General features: G+C 37.8%; 2 protein-coding genes across 2 annotated transcripts in view; one reads left to right on the top strand and one right to left on the bottom strand.

Annotated features, from left to right (window-relative positions):
- The window catches only part of LOC100373284 (vacuolar protein sorting-associated protein 11 homolog), a 49876-nt gene extending 45369 nt beyond the window's left edge, over positions 1-4507 (top strand). Inside the window, exon 26 of the mRNA XM_078013085.2 lies at positions 2039-4507. Within this exon, the coding sequence (XP_077869211.1) occupies positions 2039-2746 (708 nt within the window). The 3' untranslated portion in view covers positions 2747-4507. The remainder of the gene's footprint in view (positions 1-2038) is intronic.
- A 2083-nt stretch (positions 4508-6590) lies between these two features.
- On the bottom strand, positions 6591-19835 carry LOC100373135 (uncharacterized). Its single transcript, XM_002739240.4, has 8 exons — positions 19442-19835; positions 10301-10426; positions 9603-9763; positions 9324-9485; positions 8383-8494; positions 7908-8137; positions 7319-7610; positions 6591-7028 (listed from the first exon to the last, which is right to left on the bottom strand). Exons 1-8 carry the CDS (start codon positions 19833-19835, stop codon positions 6721-6723), a joined length of 1785 nt encoding a protein of 594 aa, XP_002739286.3. The 3' UTR covers positions 6591-6720.
- Between the last annotated feature and the right edge of the window lie 1894 nt (positions 19836-21729).

The raw sequence follows: 21729 nt of genomic DNA, 5'->3' as shown, positions 1-21729 counted from the left end.
TTTTTCCACAATACAATGCGCTCTTCAAATGGAAATCACAAGTATGAGGTTTGACCTGGGCGCGACTTGCACTGATTACCGCCGGTGACTCTTTCGATACCTTCCAATCACATGAAAATTACCTAATTAAAGCTTGGAAACGTCTCAGTTCGTACTCTTTGATCTGCGCAACAGTCAAAGTCGCCATATTTGTTTATATGAGACTACCAGGCTTTAACATGAAAAATATAAATAACTCAAGAATGTGTGAATTTGTGAACTGCTGCAGTGAATATTATAACAAAAAGTTAAATTAAATCCCATTTAACATAAATGCTTTTACTGTTTTAGCTGTGATTCAATGTAGTGATACAAATGTTACTACATTAGGACAATCGTTGTGTAGATGAATTTCATCATGAACAGAGAACCATTAATCTTGCCCCCCCCCCTCTTCCAACATTTTTTTCTCCTTTACCCATAAATTTAATATTTTATAATTATTATTAGTTTCAGTTCGAAAACTGTCCAAAAATAGGGACTTATGTTTTGATCTCTGTGATGTGTGTATGTGCGACCACCTGTATCGCTGACATGCCTGGTCCAATCACATTCAAACTTCACAATTACATCATACATCTTGGGATACATATCCACGTCTACTCGTTTTATGATCTGGTTCAAAATGGCTGAGGGTGCTAAAAATAATCAAGCGTTTCTGTTATTATGGAAATGGATCTCTGCTGTTTACAGATGGATTTTGTTCAAACTTGGTACATACATTGGACATAATAGGCGCTCAATTTACATAAGTAGCAATTATCCAGTCTTAATATTTCTAATCAGAAGTTAGTGCTTTGTCCAACTTGGGACAAAACACTAAAAGAATTGGTCTGTTCCCTGGGTGAGTGTGCCATACAGGAAAGACATTTCTCATTCACTAATGCGACATTGGTTCTGAGGGTCTATTAATGTCTGTGTATGTACATATATGTACAGTTTAAATTGCACCAACAGTTACACTCTTTGTCATAATTCTGTTGTCTGGCACAAAAACATTTTATCAGAAAGCTCTTTTCTTTACTCAGTAATTGATTGCAGACTTTTATTCATAAATGCCAAATTAAATATTGTTTTGATGGCTTGATTTGGTTTGGAAATATAACTTTTGTTTTTCCTTCTTAAGAAACCAGAATTTATAACAAAGTGGTTTTAAAATTTCTGAAGAATTAAGGCAAGACGTTTTATGATGTAACGCAGAAAACTTACCACCTGGTGTCAGTTACCGGTAGTCATTTTAGAGGAATTTTGTTTTGGTTTTAATTGTTCAGGATTGAAGTAGAATTGTGATAAGGTTACGGTACATTTAAAATTTGACTTCCATATATGGCGATGCAAGTATAAATGTTTAACTGTGATTAGATAAAATGTCAGTATACCAGGTGTTCAATATTCACAATTTTTTATACGTGGTAATGGTGGAGAATGTAAATATAAATGTCTAACTGTGATTGGATGAATTGTCAGTATACCAGGTGTTCAATGTTCACAATTTTTTATACGTGGTAATGGTGGAGAATGTAAATATAAATGTCTAACTGTGATTGGATGAATTGTCAGTATACCAGGTGTTCAATATTCACAATTTTTTATACGTGGTAATGGTGGAGAATGTAAATATAAATGTCTAACTGTGATTGGATGAATTGTCAGTATACCAGGTGTTCAATGTTCACAATTTTTTATACGTAGTAATGGTGGAGAACGTAAATATAAATACCTAACTATCCACTAACGCCTAGAATCTATGTGACATTCCATGCATCCATGTATCGCATTACCATTCAGATTTATGCAAATTGGATGTCATAACATCAATTCTAGATTATGGTTTTTCTCTACCTTATTTGTAGTTATTGTATGTGCATGTGGGATCTCTGTTAGTTAGTTCTCCCATAAGTGTTCTCTGTATTTTACTGTATGTGGTCTCTGTTTACCCATAGATGTTCTCACACAGATATTCTCTTTATTTACTGTATGTGTCTTTGTTTTCTTGTAGGTGACTCTTTTGACTGACTCAATGCCAGTGAAGAAGAAACCTGCTCCAACGAGAGTTGTAATCGACCCCACCCTTCAACGTGATCAGCTGATGGGACATAAACAAAGCCAACCAATCAATCCATTCCCAGCCGTCAGAAGAACTGATAACGTTTCTCCGTTTGAGAGTAGTCGCAATCAGACAGAACCTCTAACATCTCTTGATGGGATTAGGCATTCTAAATCCAAAGATCCTGTCATGTCAATTGAAACCAGCAAGCGCTCAACTAAATCATCCGACCACGTGGCATCATCGTTTGAGAGCAGTAGACACACAGCAAAACCTACAGAGCATGTTGCTGCATTTGATAGTAGCAAGCGAGCTGCCAAGCCGCAACCTGTGCCACATCACACACCACCTAGCAGCCGCATAGCTCCTGCTGCCCGCACACCGCCTGTCAGCCGCACACCACCTACAAATAGGGGTAAAGCTCTTGTCCAACCTAGCGAGAAACCGAAACTATTTGAAAATCGTCAAGCGACAGTCAGTAATAGAGTTGCTCCTAAGCCAACACCGCAACGAACTCCTGATCACCTTAATCCATTCTTAACTGGAGAACCAACTAATCCATTTGAGGAAAGCAAAAACCCATTTGAACAAGAAAGTAATAATCCATTTGAGGAAGATGAGAAACAGCTAGATCCAAGTAATCCCTTTTATAGTCCCTGAGATACACTTCCATCCAGATTATTGATTATATTATATTCTAGCTCATTTGATTGTTTTTTTTTAAACGAATATAGATTTTTATGTCAGTAGGTCAGAAGCAAAACTGATCACACGTATTTGTGAGGTTCGAATTCTACCCACAGAAAATCTGGATCTGAAAACATCTGGAGTTATCCATGTTAACCCAGCTCTACAATAGACATTTCAGAATGAAGTAAAAATATCTTGAGGTGCCCAATTTTACCCAGCTTCATCAGTAGTCTTTTCTGGAGTTACCCAAGTGTACCCAGCTCCAAAGTAGGCATTTCTTGAGTTACCCAAGTATACCCAGCTTCCACAGTAGGCATTTCTTGAGTTACCCAAGTACCGATATACCCAGCTCCACAGTAGGCATTTCTTGAGTTACCCAAGTATACCCAGCTCCACAGTAGGCATTTCTTGAGTTACCCAACTATACCCAGCTCCACCAGTTGAAATATTCACATTATTTTGTAAAATTGTTATTTTTTTTTTCATTGTAATATGAAGTATTATTATTCAGATCTAAATTATGTCATGATATTCAAGTTTCATATAGAATATCTAATGCTATTGTATGAAATAATTTGTATTTCTTCATTTTATAGTGTTCACACAGCAGAGATGTAAATTTATATTCTCATTGTATCTAGAATTATAGTAGTACAGGTAGTTTTGAAATGTTAGAAGGATTTCAAAATATTATCCGTGCATATCACCAATGTTGATGTAGACATTGGGATTTGATGTGCAGCATATTCAAATAGTGTTATTAAATTCAATTAAAAAAACCCACAATAATTACATTTCTACATGGGACAGTCAAATTTGTACAGATCGCATATATTGTTTGTATCTGTTTCAGTCCTAGTGTGAAATATATGTGAAGTTCCTCATGCTATATGCTAGTAATGCCTAGCTATAATGCTAGTAATATCTATTGATCATAGTTAGAACAAAAAATGAATGGTAAACAATGGAGCTTGCATGGATATGGAAAATTTCAAATTGACTGATAAACATAGTGTATTTCTCAAGGCGCTTATGACATCCAATAGTGTGTGTTACGTTCGCATATACAGGGATGAGAATTTTCCGCGGAATTCCGTGGATTTCTAAGCCCCAGGGCTCGATTTTCTGAAACATCTAAATCTGAAGAAAAAATTTGAGGAGGGTAAGAATACAAATCTTTTTCATTCACCGAAAGTAAACACGCTGTCGGGTCAATGTTGTCGGCTGCAAGAGGCCTGTATCAGTGTATGGTCTTAGGGTGACAACTCCCGTCGTCTCCAATGTGGAATGTTCTGTCCTGCATTTCTAAATGAATATATTGAATGAACTTTGACACTTATAGTGTGTGTCTTCACTGACATTGTGTGTAGGAGGGGGGGTGTTTGATGGAAGGCAGTCTTTTGACTCGGATGTCTGTTTTCTAAAATACATCATTTGGGTTTCAACTTGTGTCTTTGTGATTCACTATTGTAGAAATTAATTTCTATATTCATTATTGCACACTCCTTCGATTTGTTTTTTAATTTTAATTGAAACTGAAATCCTGAAAATATGCTTCATATTTGAGTAAGGGAGATTAAATGGGCTCGCAGTGATTGTTTTCACGCTGCTAAAACACGAAAAATAATTTGACAGAATGATATGCCTTGCATAGATCTTTGTAACCAGTGGAAGTAATTTTCGCTCTCGGTTCGATGTAAATGAATAAAAAAATTGTCCATATCCCATTAACATCAGGGCGAAGTCATATTATTCTGCTATTATTATATATGTTCCTTTATGAAAGTTGCTGGAAAGTCAAAACTACTTCGTCAAATATGTTCTGGTGAGTGCTTGCAAAGGCAGTGACCCATTAAATCCGATAATTGGTCAATCCAGCTTTCTAATCATGTCCAAATATCGACAGATGCCCTCTTGTTGCTGTGTTTGTTACACTGAAAATTGAGACCGACAAATAAAGCGAAGAGAACCTAATGTAAATCGAGACTGGTGAAGTTAGCGACAGAAGGGGGAAGGGGTCCATTCATGTTGCATTCAGTTGATATGTCTGTTGTAGAATACATGTGGCTCCCATGACTTGATATTTATCTGAACAATTTCGAATTTATGGTGAGTGTTCCATGTTTTAATAGTGATGTACCAAATAAGTCAAGGCAAGTTTCTAAACTTGACTTTGAACTTGACATTCATTGTTTGATATATTGTATATTGACAAAGATAAGCACATATAAGTAATGTTCGTTACCTTGATTGACATGCAATGCCCAAATTTGGACATATTAAAATAACACTAGATAATGTCTTTATTAACCTTTATTTAGAAGAAATACTTTAAAAACATTCCATTCTATTTATTGCAATATAAGCGAGTTGGAGAAAATTACAAATATAGTCACTGATAAGCTACTTCCCAATTGGTTTATATTGAATGATATATGCAAATTGCTTCCTGATTGGTTATTAGGCACAAATTGTAACCTATTTCCTGATTGTTTGGTGGGTGGAGCTACTTTGGTTAACTGTAACAGCTGAGGTCAAAGGTTACATTACAGGTGATTTTCATTGGATAACTACATTGGGGTCGTCACATAAAGTATTGAGAAGTAAAGTTAGTAAAATTGGCAAAAAAAAAGCAAAACATTACAATTTCTCCAACTGTACGGGTAACTTGAACACTTAATTATAGACTAGCTTTTCAGTGTCAGTATATGTGGACGAACGAAATAAATTGAACCCCCCCCACCCCCACTCCAATCTGTTTGTATGGTCACCAAATGTATTTACATGTCATGATGTGCAAAAAGATTGAATAATTATAAAAAAAACTTCTCACAGCTATAGAGCTGCAGAGTCTCCATATTTTATATACAAAAATTTAATAAATAAAACAAAACAAAAATGTAACAGAGTTTATTGCAAAAAGCTGGCCGATCCTGCTGTCTAAAGGTTGGAAATACCTTGTTCAAAAACTACAAGTCATTGTGTACCGGTACTACCTTGAAAAATGGTGCCCTGAATTGAATTATTTTTATGTTTTACTTGATTTTTTTTTAATTATTGAGGGTTTTTACGTACCATAAAGAATCCACAGAAAATTATGACATGCCACCCTCAATTGCGACAATGATATGTTTTGCGTGTAAGGAAAAAGTCGCCGCTAACCAGCATATGTTTCTGTAATTTGCAGCTGTCGCTAGAGGGCGCATATCATAGTGTAGACAATTTACAGCATGTTAGGGAGTAGGTATATATTATAATCGATGTTCAAGATGTGGTCTCTGATTGGCTACTACTACATCACGTGATATGCAAATCAGTCTGACCTATCAAAACAGCAAATAATATACAAATTTAAGAATGTTGCTCGAGTTATTGTTTAGGAATTAAATATTGATATGAAGAAAGTGTAATCTTATTCTGAATGAACAAAATACATATAAATGAATAAACTAACACATTTTTATCATAATTCTTGAATATACAATATAGTCATTAATTTTGCAAATAAATTAATTTACTTTAAATCAATTTCCAATTTCAGTATTTAAGTTATTTCTAATTGGAATCGTGCACCAGAGGATGGTGAAATACACTTAAAAGTACAAAATAACATATTTTGTGAGGGTCCATCAACAACAATCCACCCTGTATGCGAATTGCATAACTAAGGGAGTTTAAAGGGCGGTGGTCGTCACGCCGCGTCCTGTTCGATATGGACTCATAGCGACGTATGAAACGCGTGTAAAATACATTGTTATTTACATGAAATTCGAACACGCGCTGCGCGACGAACACCGCGCTTTAAGTATCTTCATTTTTCATTTTGCAATACATTGCACGATCCTTCATCTACCCAGATTGGCATATCTGTTTTCTTTTACAGATTTGCCAGAACACCTCCTCCCCATAGAAATAATGATCACCTTCTTGTGATAGAGTTTATTTTACATAGTTGAAATTGAATTACGAATACATGCATAAGACCCTGTGAAATCGATGCTTTCTACGTCTATTTCGTCATCGCTGACAGGATCATATCCACCGCGTGGCGTGCTACTGAGATAATCACTGATTCCGCTGATATCACTTCTTGGTGACGATGTAGTCGACTCCAAGCTGCCAGCGTTGCTGTCTCTTCGTACACACTTTATCACCTGGGACGCCGAGCAATCAAAATGTATACAGTGGCGATCACGTGAAGACGGGCTAGAAAATCCGCGACCACACTTTTTACATTGATATGGTTTGTCCCCTGAAAAAAAATTGAAATTTGAAGTCAGTCTATCAATAAGAAGTACGATATCGTAACATAAAGTTTTCACCCTGGTTAAACTTGTATTTCAGACCATGTCCCAAATTATGCGTGCTGATTGGATGAACTGGGTCACGTTTCTATCGATCGCATGAAATAACTATGATGATATTAGTACATGTATATAGTGATAACGTTGTTGACAACTATGACACACAATACAAGACGAAACAAAACATGAACACAAAACTTGTTTGAATATTTTCAGATGACATTATGTACCTACTAACCCGTGTGCATATTCATGTGAAACTTCAGTTCATACGACTGTGTAAACGCTTTGCCACAGACCGTACACACGCATGGCTTCTCTTTAGTGTGCGTCCTTCTTACATGGCTGTCATGCGCAGCGTGCGATGCAAATGCCTTCCCACAATGTTTACACTTGAACGGCTTCTCGCCACTATGTTGTCTGATGTGAGTTCTTAGAATGCTGGATGCAGTGAAGGCCTTGCTACAATAGACGCATTTGTACGGTCTCTCTCCACTGTGAACTCGCATGTGTTTATTCAAACTTGACGACTGAAGAATAATGAAAAAAATATGATTATTAACATGGATGAAAACTCGCAGCATTTCAAGCGGGAGGGTCGTCATCTGCGCTATCGTGGGAATTGAGTCCCAGGCGACGATAACAACACACGCTAAAAACTCAAAGGCTCATGGGTAGACGCTTGTTTGTAAACAATGACACGCTATGGCCATCTGACGTATACACAGGTAAAGACGGCTTTAAATAAATGTTCATATTGTCACAATGTGTTTTGAAACTAAAAAATAGTCTACTTTGTTTGAATCGTAGAGGGCGCTTAAACTCACCTGTGAAAAGCATTTGCCACAAACTGTGCACTTGTGAGGGCGGTGTTTCTCATGTACATGCAGTATATGTATCCTGAGTCGATCCCTCTTCTCAAACGAACGAGTACAAAGATGGCATGGGAATTTACGATCGCCTTGGTCCACACATCGCGTGTACTTTAAATGCTTGTCACGATAGTATCTGTACGCAAACACTTTACCACAGCGTTCGCAGGCGTAGCCTTCTTTATCTGCAAAGAAAATGATGGTAGATTGATTGATTTGGATGATTGATGATTAATCGATTGTTATGTAATATCATTCCCAGTTTGGCATCAGTGGTTACCCACAATTCTTTGCAATCTTGTAGGTCGTTTAAAAATAATACGTCTTTCAGAGGAAAAAGTGATAGGAAAAAGATTTTTTCGATATATTTTCTATGTACGTTTCTCCCTTTTATCACTACATTTTCTAAATTAATGAGAATACTACTTACTCTCAGCTGTGCTGTCATCAACTGTATTCCCATCCGCCATCTCTTTTAAAGCCACTGGTATCCCCATGAACTGGAGGTAACAATCTCCGTACCAAACCAACAACTCTTGACCCTGGGGTGAAAAGACAGTAACCATGACTACGACTATTCATGGCTGCTTGTGTGAATAAGTATGTACATACAGTGCGGCGTCATGTTTTTACATATAACAAGCGTAAACCGGACTAAACTAGAGCATTACGACTAAACCAGATATAACACGAATGAAACAGATTAAAACTGATAAAACGAATGATATTGTACTAGAATAAACCAGATGTAACAACATTAAACTAGCCTGGACTCTAGGTATAATACGAATGAAATAGACTAAACCTGAAAAAAACAATGGATAATGTACTAGAACAAACCATATTTAACTAGCCTGAGCTAGATATAACACGAATGAAATAGACTAAACCTGATAAAACAATTGATATTGCACTAGAATAAGCCAGATGTAACAATATTCAACTAGCCTGAACTAGAAATAACAAGTATGAAACAGACTAAACCCGATAAAACATTGGATATTTTACTAGAATGAACTAGATGTAACAATATTCAACTAGCCTGAACTAGAAATAACAAGTATGAAACAGACTAAACCCGATAAAACATTGGATATTTTACTAGAATGAACCAGATGTAACAATATTTAACTAGCTTGAACTAGGCATTAGCATTCGTATGAGTAAATCAAATTGGAAATTGATGACAAGCTTTGAAGAGACAACAAATACAACTGATCATGTGCCTGAATAATGTCGATATTTGACTAAAGAATCACAATTTATTTAACAAATTTTAACTAGATACAAAAGCAAACAACATCTAATAGACTTAACCAGTCACATAAGTTAACTACGAATATATTTCGATAATGACATGTTGGTTCCTACCCTTGGTATGTCTTTGCATGTCTCATACATGATTTCACCATCAGACTGGATTGCAAGAAGATTCTGTTCCTGAGCGTACCGAGCACAGTTAACGTAACTCATCCAATTACCAGAGCTTCCTCGACCATCGATAAAATGACTCAGTTTCCCATCTTTGAAAATCTGAAACATTAAAATAAAATTACCGGTATATTAAGAAACAGAATTAAATAGTTTCCGAAAACTCCCGCTAGAGGGCGGCATATACGAGAAAGAAGCGCTAGGGCAACAAGTACGTACCTCCCACATGTGAGTGTTATCATCGTTGGTTTTAATTTCGCTAGTGTGAACGGTTCTGCCGACGAACGGACCGAACCGAGTACCTTTCGGGATGACGTCTTTATTGCAGAAAACACCGTAGTGCATACAACCAGCAAACGTTGTTTGATAAATTGCTATCCCTGTTGAAAAGCAAAACATATACTAGTATAAAATTAGAATATAATAGTAAAATCATTTGTCGAGCATCATTTAGGAAAGAAATGACGTCACATATTTACCATATGTGACGTCATTGCTTTCCTAAAATATCAACGTCCATTATTTTTATTTTCCATGTTCAACTTATATTTCTATCATTTAAATTTACAAATCAGAATATATTATTTTTTACTCCTATATTTGTGAAATACTTTCACAATAATAAGTATTTGGTATCCCAAGAAACAAAATGCACTTTAATTTTTTTATTACAAATTGGTGTCGTATATTAGAAACTAGTCCAATACATATAAATCGCTTAAGAAATAAAAAAAAAAAAACGTGTGCTCAAAGAGTGCATTCCTCAACGCGAAAAAACAATATTGGAATACAGCCTAAGGTCTATGAGCGAACACGACGACAGTTGCGCTTTACCCGTGTGACATTCCACTCACTGTAGGTCGCTCTAAAAGAGAGCGGAAAATCACGTAGAATAAGACTTTGTGTGAGCCGCTCACCTTCTGGAATGTCAAATGGCGTGGTGTCCAGACCCAAAGAGGATGTCACTCCGTTAAATGGGCTCGTCTTAGAATATACTCCATTTGCAGCTGGCTGTTTGTTCGGTGCGCGGAATGAGGAACGTTCTATGGAAAAATAATAAAATGAAAATAACATCTTTTGAACCCAAGCCTGGTAATTGATGAAAATATGTGGTGTTTTATAAAGCTAAACTATGCCGGTGTTGACGGAAACAAGACGGGACATGCGTCCAACGCCACCACCTACCGTAGTGAAAATACCTTCGCATATACCAACGACAAATTAGTGTAATATTTGTTTTCTAAATAGTTTCGAGTGTAAAATAATTGTGTTTTGTTAGGAGCCTAATTTGTGAGCTATAAATGCAATTGAAGGCACATGAGGGCGGTACATTCCAGTTATGGAATTTTCTCCTAATCAATGTCTGCGGCGTTTTTTTGATCATGCTCACGGTAGTTTGCAAACAAAGATCGTTTGTTGATATTGTCGATTAAGGCGTAAACATACGAGATTGGAATGTTAGTGATCAAGGTGAGTTTGCCCGTGTCTATGGAGTGCTTCACCGTCTGGGCACCCCTTCAGAGTTACTTCGAAATAAATAGGAAACGTTTTAATTTGCGGTGTCCTCGGACGTGACAAATAACCGCGTAAATGTCATTTGCTTTATTCCTGTCTCAGTATAAGTTTTAAATTCAAGGGAGTGTAAAATAGCCTACTTTCGCAAATGTATTCTAAATATGTTTTTTTTCTTGCGAAGGTTCGAAGGTTTGCGCAGTCAAGGCGATGTAGACAAGTCGACACATCATCGGTTGTGGGGCGGCTGAACGTTTGCGACTACGCTCTGTATGACCCGTCACGGCTATAGCAGTTCTCGGCGGGATCCGGACACGTTATCGAGTCCGCAGTTAACAATCTTTGAAATTATAATACATCTTATAAAACTATGGGCCATCTGACCGTTCTTGAAAAATAATAACGAACATCTTGCTGCTGTCTTCAAATCCATGCCAGTAATTCAACAAGTGTAGGCCATAGACATACGCGGATAGGCCATAAAAGTGAATAATAATAATTGTATTATTTTTATATAAATTTAAAATTTTAATCATTCTGTTATCAATTTAATACATTGTTACTATATTGCAACACGGTTCTGTCATGATGGTTTTTGTCTGTTGCTTTAACCGGGAGCAAGTTGTTATCTCTTGCAAACCTCTTTTCGTTGCCTACTCTCTTTCTTCCGATCCGCTTCCAAAACTATTTATTCTGATGTCGCTTTGACGGTATTAGATTCCTTCACGCACATTTCCTTTCTCTGTTTAAATGTGATCTATCTCACAAACGTGTATTCGAGGACGCCGTATAAATATTAACATAGAGGCCCACTCTATGCGAGATTGTTGATAAAAACAACTTTGTTCTTTAAAAGCGTTTGAATCGCGGCGGAGTGAAACAATTGCAAGCAAGGAAATCGCTTTCACGTCATAGTGTTTAGATTTCTTTTCTTCGAGGCCAAGATAAAATCCTTGAAGCCATACTCAGTTTCACTAAAAGGATAAGTTATTATTTCAGGGGCCTCTAAAACTACGCCTGGCAACGTGCGGGATGAAAAATACGCCGTGAATGGGAGGGATAGTTCTTGATTGAGCCACAGTACTGTGTGAGGAGCACGTATATAGTAGAAGACCTCGTATACAGTAGACCACTCTGCTCTGAGGGGACCTCGTTCAGGCTGGGACGCTCTAGTCACGATGTTCGTTTTTTAGTGGGCATTGACAATACCGCAACAACTACAAAATTTCAAATTTGGTTGATCATGGTGGAAATAAATGAACAAATCAAATATATCCACATTCAGCATAATTAGCGCACACAAAAATGTTCAAATATATCGAAAACATACATGTAGTCAGTTTCAATAACCATAAATTATCATGGAGTATCGCAGTCGTTACATTACGACGTACGCGAGTCCTATGCGACAACGCGAGTAAACTACGTTGATTGTTTAGAGTAAACTAGAACGTGTGCCGGCCATGGCGACTATTACTTTAATTCTTGTGGTTTTCCACGATACTGGTTAACGAGATAAAGCTTCACAAACGCTTTTACACTGTTTTATTTTAATCATGAAACATCTTAATAATATATACACTAAAGACAGTCCCATATAATTGCACTGACTAATTGTTAAAATTGTTATCGAATCCTCATTTAATTAAATAATTAACTAAATTTAAACACCCTCAATCGTTCACAGAAATGCTTATGTCCGAGGGGGGGGGGAAAGCTGCTCGACACCAGTAAACTGAAACTAGAAGTCCTACAATTATACTAATTGGAATCTAGCGTGGAATTAAACATTCATAGAGCGGGAAACTACTGATGCATAACGACTGTTGTCAGACAGGGCTTGTGAGTGGTGGGATACAAGGTTCGAGAACACTCCAATATTGATGATTAACAACAGACGATCAATATGAACCGTCTGTACATGCGTAGGTAACTGTACGTGCTCTGTAACCGCAGTGAGCGTCAGCCGGTGTGCCAACTCACTATGTACACTTCAGTTGCACGAGTACTATATATATATCCCACATATTACGATAATATGAAAATACGATCAAGACTGATCTAGTTCCCGGGCTAAATTTCACTGCGCGACAACCAATAAAGTCAAACGTTAAACTTGAAACATTAGCTTTGGGACATACCACTAATAACCAGGGAAGAGATGGTATTACGTTAACATTATCGTATTTGGTAGCACTTTTTCAATTAGTAAAATTGGTTTCATTCTGACGTACACAACTGTAGATGACGTCACGTAGATAGATACTATACATGAAATGTAGGTTGTATTACAATAACTGAGAATGATATTTTTGTTAAATCTCATTCTAGTCGACAAACTCAACAGGCCTGGCAGATCCATTCGAATAGCAGAGTCTATAATCCCGACAGCGAAATTTTCTATAAATCTATAAATCATCTATAAAAATAAAATTACCCGAGTTAAGAACACTTTTTTAATTGAAAAGAAAAGAAAAACGTTTTTTTTTCAACCTTCGCGTGGTCCGTTCGCAGAATGCCTCATGGAACGAAGAATGGAGCTAAAAAAAATAGATAGATACAATAAATGCAATAGAAGTCCACGGAATTTTCCTTTTGGGAATATGTATTTCCCGAGTCTTTGAATTGTTTGTAAAGACCGGCACATCTGCCGTTCAACTATATTACGGATGAGATCCTAGTGTGGCGGCTCGGAACCGGACACTTTAGAAAACATGTTTATTTGTATTTTGATCCCGTGCGATGGGTTATGAACGGGACGAATGAGGGGAATGGAGAGAAAGAAACTCGTTTCATTTAAACTGCTTAAATGCTTATAAATAGTAGTAAATAGATGGGTATATGACTTGCCAAATTGCCATGGTACTAGTAATTTCAGCGTTTATTTAACAATCAGTCAAGCAATTAACTAGAAGAGTGGCGTAATGTTTTGAAATAATCACTGGGCGAAAACATGGCTAATGACGGATGTTGCGATTTCAGGTTAGTTTGGCCTGTTCTGACATGTTTGGAGTTTAAATCCTTAAAACTGACAACACTTTAACAAATAAACAATTATTTTCCAATTTGCGGTCTTTATAGATAACTGTCTTGAGTGATTTACTAGTCCATGCGAGGTCTTCACGGCGATTGACAACCCGAAGTCGTGCCAATACTAACACCGTTCAGTGTTAAGTCGATCTCCTGGGTTAGAATAATGTTTATTTATAATCCATTTATTTAAATTTAAAGAATTAAATCATAATGCGTTTTCAAGGATTCAATTTGGTCAACCATTGAGAACAATGTGGCACATTATATACAGCACTAAAACTGTTGAAATAAGAAGTACTTAAAAAGATGCAAGAATATCCAAGCGTTGTTTCATCATATACGATCATTAGAGATGATCTCACTAGCAATCATGGCGTTTTAATTGGTGTTTGGCAAATTAATTGCAATAGGACGGTCATTGTCTTATGTATTTGGAAAACAATCGCCGGAGAGATCTCAATTATCAGTGTTTCAAGAATTCTGAGTCGCCTAAAAGACATGGGCGGGGAAACCATTAGACGGGTGGTATTGGTTAGTTTGTTAGACGCACACAAACCAACGCGTTATATAACGTATATAGCGAACTAAAATTTCATGGGTTTCCAGATATATTGTAATTTTGTTCCAGGGTATCTCTCGTGCGTTTTGATCAAATAGTTTGTTAGTTAAATTTTTCTATATCAGTTTTATATGAATAACATTTAAAAACAGCTGTCGTTTTCTTTTTCAAAAGTTGTTTTAATCTTATGGTTTTTTTTTGGTAAAATTGATGGCAAAAATAAGCTATATTGACAAATTTAACAGGACTGATTTCGGAATTTTTAGCATAATTGACTCAAAGTCATAAATTAGGAAGGGGTATATACCAGCTAGCGTAGGATCAAAAACCGTCAGAGGTGCTCCCGGGGGATGGGGGAGGGAGGTCATTCTTTGCATCCTGTGCTTTCCAACAGAAATATGAAACTCGATAATCAACACTCTTAAAATTCAGAATTATCTAAGCCGAGTTCAGCGTGTTTTTATACAATAAATCTCGATCAAAAAATACACTCTGACTTCATTCTATCAATAATGTGACATTTCAATGTTGAATAAGTTGTACATCACATGACTATTGTGAGTCCACACAAACTACAGATTTGTAGTTTTTCTAGTGGAAGACTAGATATGACATTAAAAAAGTGTATGTAATTTTAATAACCACATTAAAAGAAAACTCGACACTGACCCAAAAGGTTATCTTTGTCAGCGGCTTTTCGGGTATCGTATTCCAGTACCCACAACGAGCACGCATTTGCAAACAAAATTGTAAAACAAGATAGCTTGTTTAAAATTTATGTTTTTCTCGGGAAAGTTACGGTGCTTGTGGCGGTACCTTATCGCTTACCGTGCGATAATAGATACCGTTATGCGGACTATTCACATACAAGGCATAACAGATTAGAAGTAATTTCTTTACAGTTCTATAGGGCCGTGCTCTGTCGGTATACCGTCGCCTCGGGCATCCCTGGGGGGAAACTACGGGCACATGAAACGTCAGAAGAGAAGTCGGAAGATTAGAAAAACACCGGTCCCATTAAAGGCTGCCGCTGATGTCGCGTTTTCTTCCAATTAAAGTGATACTATAGATGCTGTAATCCCACTGAATGCGAGACAGACTGAATACATGTAAACGCCGGTTGGTTTGCCAACCTGAAAGCTAAGTTTTGTTTGGCAACAAGACGGTACAAATGGTGTCTACATTGTGTTATTTAGCATGAATCTAATCTCAATTCATACACATGGCGCGACTCAGAGTCGACAGTCTGGGCAAAGCTCCTCCGGGATCTTCTACCAGAACTCAGACTAAGGCTTCGAGACACGCAGAAATTTATTGCGAAATTGTGACCAAATTAATGAAACATGGGCGTGTGATTCGAAAGCCAACGCCGCGGCGTCCGATATAAAAGACAAACAAGTGCAACAAGTCGAATAGGCTGTTGGGTGATACTAGTATTTGTCATGAATTTAGATGGATTATCAAAGTGCTAGTACTCTTTATGTAGCTTGCAAACTGTATGGAGTTCGACATCTGTTTAGTACCACGTGGTCGGAATGATACACTAGGATAACAAATCGTAATGTGAATCACGTGAAAAAGTCACGCATTGGTGTAAACATAGTAGAAACAAACTGAACGATATTTATGTTTAAAATAACAGAATGTTATTTTTTTAATGATTGAAGGGCGGGAGATATGACGAAGTGAAGTAATAACAGCTGTTTTCAACTGGTCCGAAAAAAGTCTTTGTACTACTACGCCATTTGTAAAACAACGCGCGTGTGCGTCCACAATGTTCCAGGCTTTAGCGTAGTGTTACCAAACCAGTGGTGTTATGTGTTCCCAATTTTTCGCTTCGGTGATTTTCAATAGAGATTGTTACAGGCATTTAGATAGAGTCGAACAAAGGACCGAAGAAAACGGAATAAGCCGAAAAAAATCGCGAATAAAAAAAATCTGCAAAAATAAACAGCTCCGGACACTGGCGTAAATCGAACTAAAAGAAATTACAATGTATCGAGCAAACACGTAACATGTCGGGTTGCTTTAATATAATTATAACAAATATACATTATGCGTTCGTCTAAGTGTCGAAGTCAAATAACCGGAGAAGCTCCTGCAGTAGTTAATTGATTGGGGGTCATGGTTAAATAGGACTATTGCTGTTATTCGGAAATATAGCAATTACACCATTTGACGAAGGAAGAAATCGTCAATGTTTCATTCGTTGCAATCGTTTGTTGGCCAATTTGAAAAGACGCGTTGAATTGTGTGTCGGTATTGATCCACAGGTTTGCGTCTAAGAGGCCGAGTGTGTATTCATGAAATACCCATGTGTCGGGCATGATTACGACCGGATATATCACGAATTATCGTATTTTAGTTGTGTACATATTCAAATTATTGTATAATGTGCCAATTTCTATAAGTTCTGCTCACTGAAATTACTTCCAAGGGGAATCAATGATTATAAAGTGTATTTATAGGCCGCAACTTTTGTTCAAAATTCTGTTCATATTTTTCAACTTTCAGAAAGTTCAACCGTAATCACTTTACACAATTTGTGGTGGCACAGCTATTTACGCCAATGAATTGGAGAAATGAAAATATTTTGCTCAGACTGATTGGAAAACATATATATATATACTATGTTTCTGTGGAGCATAACGCGCACGGAGTCTTATGATAGCTCACAGTCCTGTCCACAGGACGCATAACCCAAACAATAACACTGAATGTCCTGGAGATGTCAGGATCGTAGCATAGCCCACAACAAAACATTCGGAATGTCCTGACCGCCATGATGTCAGAAACATCGTCGCTTCTCAATTTGTATAGTCAGTATATCGCATAGGTCCCTCTCGCAGTAAATCGCGTCCAATCCACTTTCAACGTCCCTCTTTTCAGTTCACCAGATGAGCAAAAAATTAAATCATAACAGTTCTCTCTCCTTAAACAATCTCCGAAATTGTTGTTTGCTGTACTATCCTTGGCCATTCCTGCCAACCTCATTGTCTAACTCTCGACCTGCCAGGTCGAACAATTACGTTTTTTTGTTTTCCCCGATGGCTCTTTCGATGGACGTAAATATAAATTCGCAATTTCAATATTTTCGAATGTCGTTCATCTTGAATATGTCTTTGCTTTCACGACCCTCCCCCAACTATCATAGAATGAAATTATAATAACTTATCTTTATCCATATCCCGAGTTGGTTTAAACTAAGCACATGTCTGAATTCCACCATCCAGTTTAAAACTTATTAAATAACACTCACACATGCTCATGGGGTGGGGTAGAAATAGATACAAATACATACAGAAAAAAAGTACGAAACAACTAAAAAATCTAACAGTCAGACCAATTAGAGAGCAGCTTTTATGTTGACAGATTTCCCGACGCATCAAATTCAGCCAGGTATAAATGCTTCGAATCAACCGACAAACCACACGGGCTGTCACTGTGAGGGTCTACGATAATTAAACGTCCCTGTGGTTCAAACTATCAGCTCCTTATCGGAACTTAATTCAGCGAATTCTGCTTCTGGTGGTTTGTTTAATAATACAATTGCCGATGTGTCAGTCAGCTATTTCTTTTTCTGTAATCCTGACATTTATTGCATTTTATGAGAAAATAGGTTTTCGGTTTCCACCTCCGGTTATGGTTACACATGTCACGAATTCTGCCATTTAAGGTGATTTTTCGTAGATATGTGCTTCTGGTTACTTTGAAGCATATCGCCTTTAACTCGTTTATCTCATTGATTGGAATGCTACGTCGGAAAGCAACAAGAAGCTGGAAGTTTAGTGGCCGATAATTGCATAGATGATTACGTTTACTCAACTATGAACTTCAGTGCTGAGATTAAAAGAACAACTTATCTGACTGTGAGTGCTACACTAAAAAGCCATAATTAAGTTAACACAGTGAAAGCATTGTCTCGCGTAATCCTCTGCTTTATTGAAAATACAGGTGCTTCTCCGGACTTTGTACATCTTTGGAGGATTCAGTATAGAGGGATAAGCTGACACGCGCATGCATACATACATACAACGCTCAATCTGCCAACAAGCTGTCGGATAATCTCCTCCACAATGCGTACACTGTGTACTATCTATAGCGGATAATGAGGTTGATGAGATGGGCGGTTTTTTTAATTGTGTTCTATTCTTATCAATGACGAGTGACACTAGTGGATAACTTATAGCGGTCGAAAAAAAAACTTGATGGGAGATATGCTGTCACCAACATACTTACAAACGTTGGTCTGCCGCTGTTCAGTCTAGTACCCGAAAGTCCCCGATATTCAGCAACCCATTGGCACATCGATTGAGTAGTTATTTTGAGGAGCATCTCCCGTTAAAACGTTAAATCTAATCACTACTAGCCACGATACCGGATTGCGACCTAAGATCGGACCCTCTCGTGGGCGTGGCTCACATTACTACCGTTTCGGTTCATCCTCAGACCAGTGAATAATAGTAATTGGGGTCTGGGCGTCGTCTACATGTGCGATAGCGTACTATATACACACAGCACCATGATTTTCGTAATCCCCCTTAATAGGAATCCATTCTCTCGGTGATAAAGTGTTAATCATAGATCAATGACTTGAAGATGGACAACAAAGAGCGCCGTTACTAACTGATTTGCATCACGCCGACGTATGGGTAAAGTTACTTTCGGTTAACGCACCGGGTTCCTCAGAAATATACTTATACACTCAGAATAACGTAACTTGTACGACAAAGTACATTATCTCGTTCAACGGTTTCGAAAAGAATTGACACAAAATGATCTGGTTAAAAGAAGTTGGTTAGTTGATCATCCGATAAAGATATTTACGATCACAGATGGTTAGATTCGAGTTAGAGATTGAAATAAATGCGTAAAATAAGCGATAAATATAGTGGCAGGTTAGGTTAATGAAATTTCTGGGCTCTAAAATGAAACAGTCATAACTAGTACGTACCATTATCTTTGAGTCCGAGGCCCGACAAGGCGTGCCTTGGAGATTGGTCATTGAATGGATTTCGCGCGCAGTCATATAAAACCATGTCGATTTCAGCTTGCGAAAAATAATACGGCAATGGGTAGGGAACGGTTACTGGTAGCTGGCGGGATGACGAAGCTGGCGGAGAAACTATTGAAGTTTGCTGGTTCATACGTTGCCGACTAGTGGAAGTGGAGTCGTTTATCTGCTGGACTAACTGTGGTCTTGGGTGCATTGGTGTTGTATGACGAGGCTGGCTACACACTTGTTCCAGTGGTAGATGTAGGGTTGATGACGGTGGCGGAAGGTGTGGAGGAGGCGGAAAACTCAGCATACCAATCTCACAGGTCTGCACTCTCGACTGCCAATTCATGTTTAACCTACATGCGTAAAATAGAGAATTAGAACAGTTAAAAAAAAGCAATAAGTTAATAAAATCTCCGTAAACAATTCAAACAGTCACGCACCTCTCATGCACATCTTGGCCGGACACTTCGAGATACATGCTCACTCACTCACTCGATTGCAACACTGTCAACGCAAAGCTAAACGTCCGCGCATGTGCACGATTAATACGGACACAATGTCGTGAGGAGAAGACAGAAACAATAACGATACAAGCTCAGCTCATTATATTCATTGTGTCATGGTATTGTCCTAGTACAACTCATAATTATCCATTCCATCTCACAGATTAAACAATTGAACATAAACCTTCATACATACTGCCGGGGTATCTAATCTACTAGTATTTCATTACGAGTTCCATTTTACGTCATGTGTAAATTACTATCATATCGTAATTATAGCACGCCCGAAATGACTTCAGTATAATGATGTCCATCCAAATATGGAATCACACTATTAAATTTGGGAAGTAGAGTCGGATGAGGCAGACCCCTTCACAGATCGTGTAACGCGGCGACGATGGACTGGTAAACACACATACAAACCGAACCACTGGAAGACCATATTATTCTCCCGCATACTAATTTCTTTATTCATTGCCGGCGATATAAATGATTTCTTGCATGAATTGAAACACTGTGCCATAGCACGTTTAACTGCGAGTACACTTTATCTGCTGCGATATAATACTATACCAAATACCCGGATGCTCGGAAATAATATCGTATTGCCCATATGAACACCTGTGGCTCAATATCCTCGCCAATGGCAAGCGACGAAAATTTAAAAGCAATTTGCATAATTGATCTCATAACTTATGCCAATGTTTCAGATGATGAAATTACATTTTCGGCAATTTCTGGCCAGTTTTGAAATTTTCAAATAAAATGGTTTCTAGGTGCAGGAACAGGTACCGTTATAGCGACAGGTAGTACTGTGATATGTCGGTGGGGTGGCGTCATGCAGTGCACGAGTTTCAATTCCGTGCAAACAATCACTCGTGACTTCGTATATGCGTCGGGTTTGGTGAACACGACGCGTAAGAATATGGTACTAATATAACAGTATCATGATTTACGAATACGTGGGTGAGTGTAAACGGTTGAACCAAACAGACGCACGATTTCCATCTGGAACTCAAGTTGAGCCGAATAAAAGATTGACAACGCGACAGAGTGCTCGGCACTATAGTCGAATAAAAAAGCACGGAAAGTGCTATTTTTGTCGGCATTTATAGTAGTAATAACTTTATATTAAGACGTTCGCCGGCGGGTAAAGCAAGAAACTATTGTTAGCTGTAGAATCGTTTTAAGGCGAGGTCTTTATACGATACGCGATCCAAATTAATAGGTAAAACACTAACAATGAGACCAGGTATATTGATTCTACAAGATATTGCATAATTTAGCACATTACCGTGATGAAAAAGCGACCCAGATTGGATCGAGTGCAAATCATAAAAATATTAGCAGGACATCGATTATAAATTACCCCGACCTTTGATACTAGTTATTAACGCTTTGTTAAACATGCTCGGCGTTCTATGGTACTCTTTAAATTACAGTAAAACCCCCAAGGAAGCCTAACAACATGTTAGCTGTTTAAAATCGTATTCATTGAGCAGACCGTTATAATTCGATGACGCGCTCTTTGTACGCGCTCGGACTAGTGGCATACAGTCCCAGACGGGCCACGTTATGTACAGGAACACATGATCACGGTTTATAGCGTGGGGATATTGCTGACAAATTGACAAGACATCATTTATGAAGTCCCACTCTCCAAATATGTGTGAAACCATCAGCTCAGACTTTACCGATTAGCAGTTCTTCTGTATTTTTTGGTCGAATATTCGCTTC

Source organism: Saccoglossus kowalevskii, chromosome 14 (assembly GCF_978046115.1).
Source record: "Saccoglossus kowalevskii chromosome 14, keSacKowa6.1, whole genome shotgun sequence".
Lineage (NCBI taxonomy): Eukaryota > Metazoa > Hemichordata > Enteropneusta > Harrimaniidae > Saccoglossus > Saccoglossus kowalevskii.
The sequence above is the reverse complement of the archived record's forward strand: the minus strand, read 5'-3'. Positions and strand labels throughout refer to the sequence as shown.

Bases quoted from the DNA above. Each gene is read 5' to 3' on its own strand.
- LOC100373135 (XM_002739240.4), bottom strand. From the start codon at position 19,835: ATGAATTGGCAGTCGAGAGTGCAGACCTGTGAGATTGGTATGCTGAGT. The intron at 9,486-9,602 runs GTACGTACTTGT...TTAATGTTTCAG, and splicing joins ATAACACTCACATGTGGGAG to ATTTTCAAAGATGGGAAACT. The intron at 8,495-9,323 runs GTAGGAACCAAC...TTTTCACCCCAG, and splicing joins CATGCAAAGACATACCAAGG to GGTCAAGAGTTGTTGGTTTG.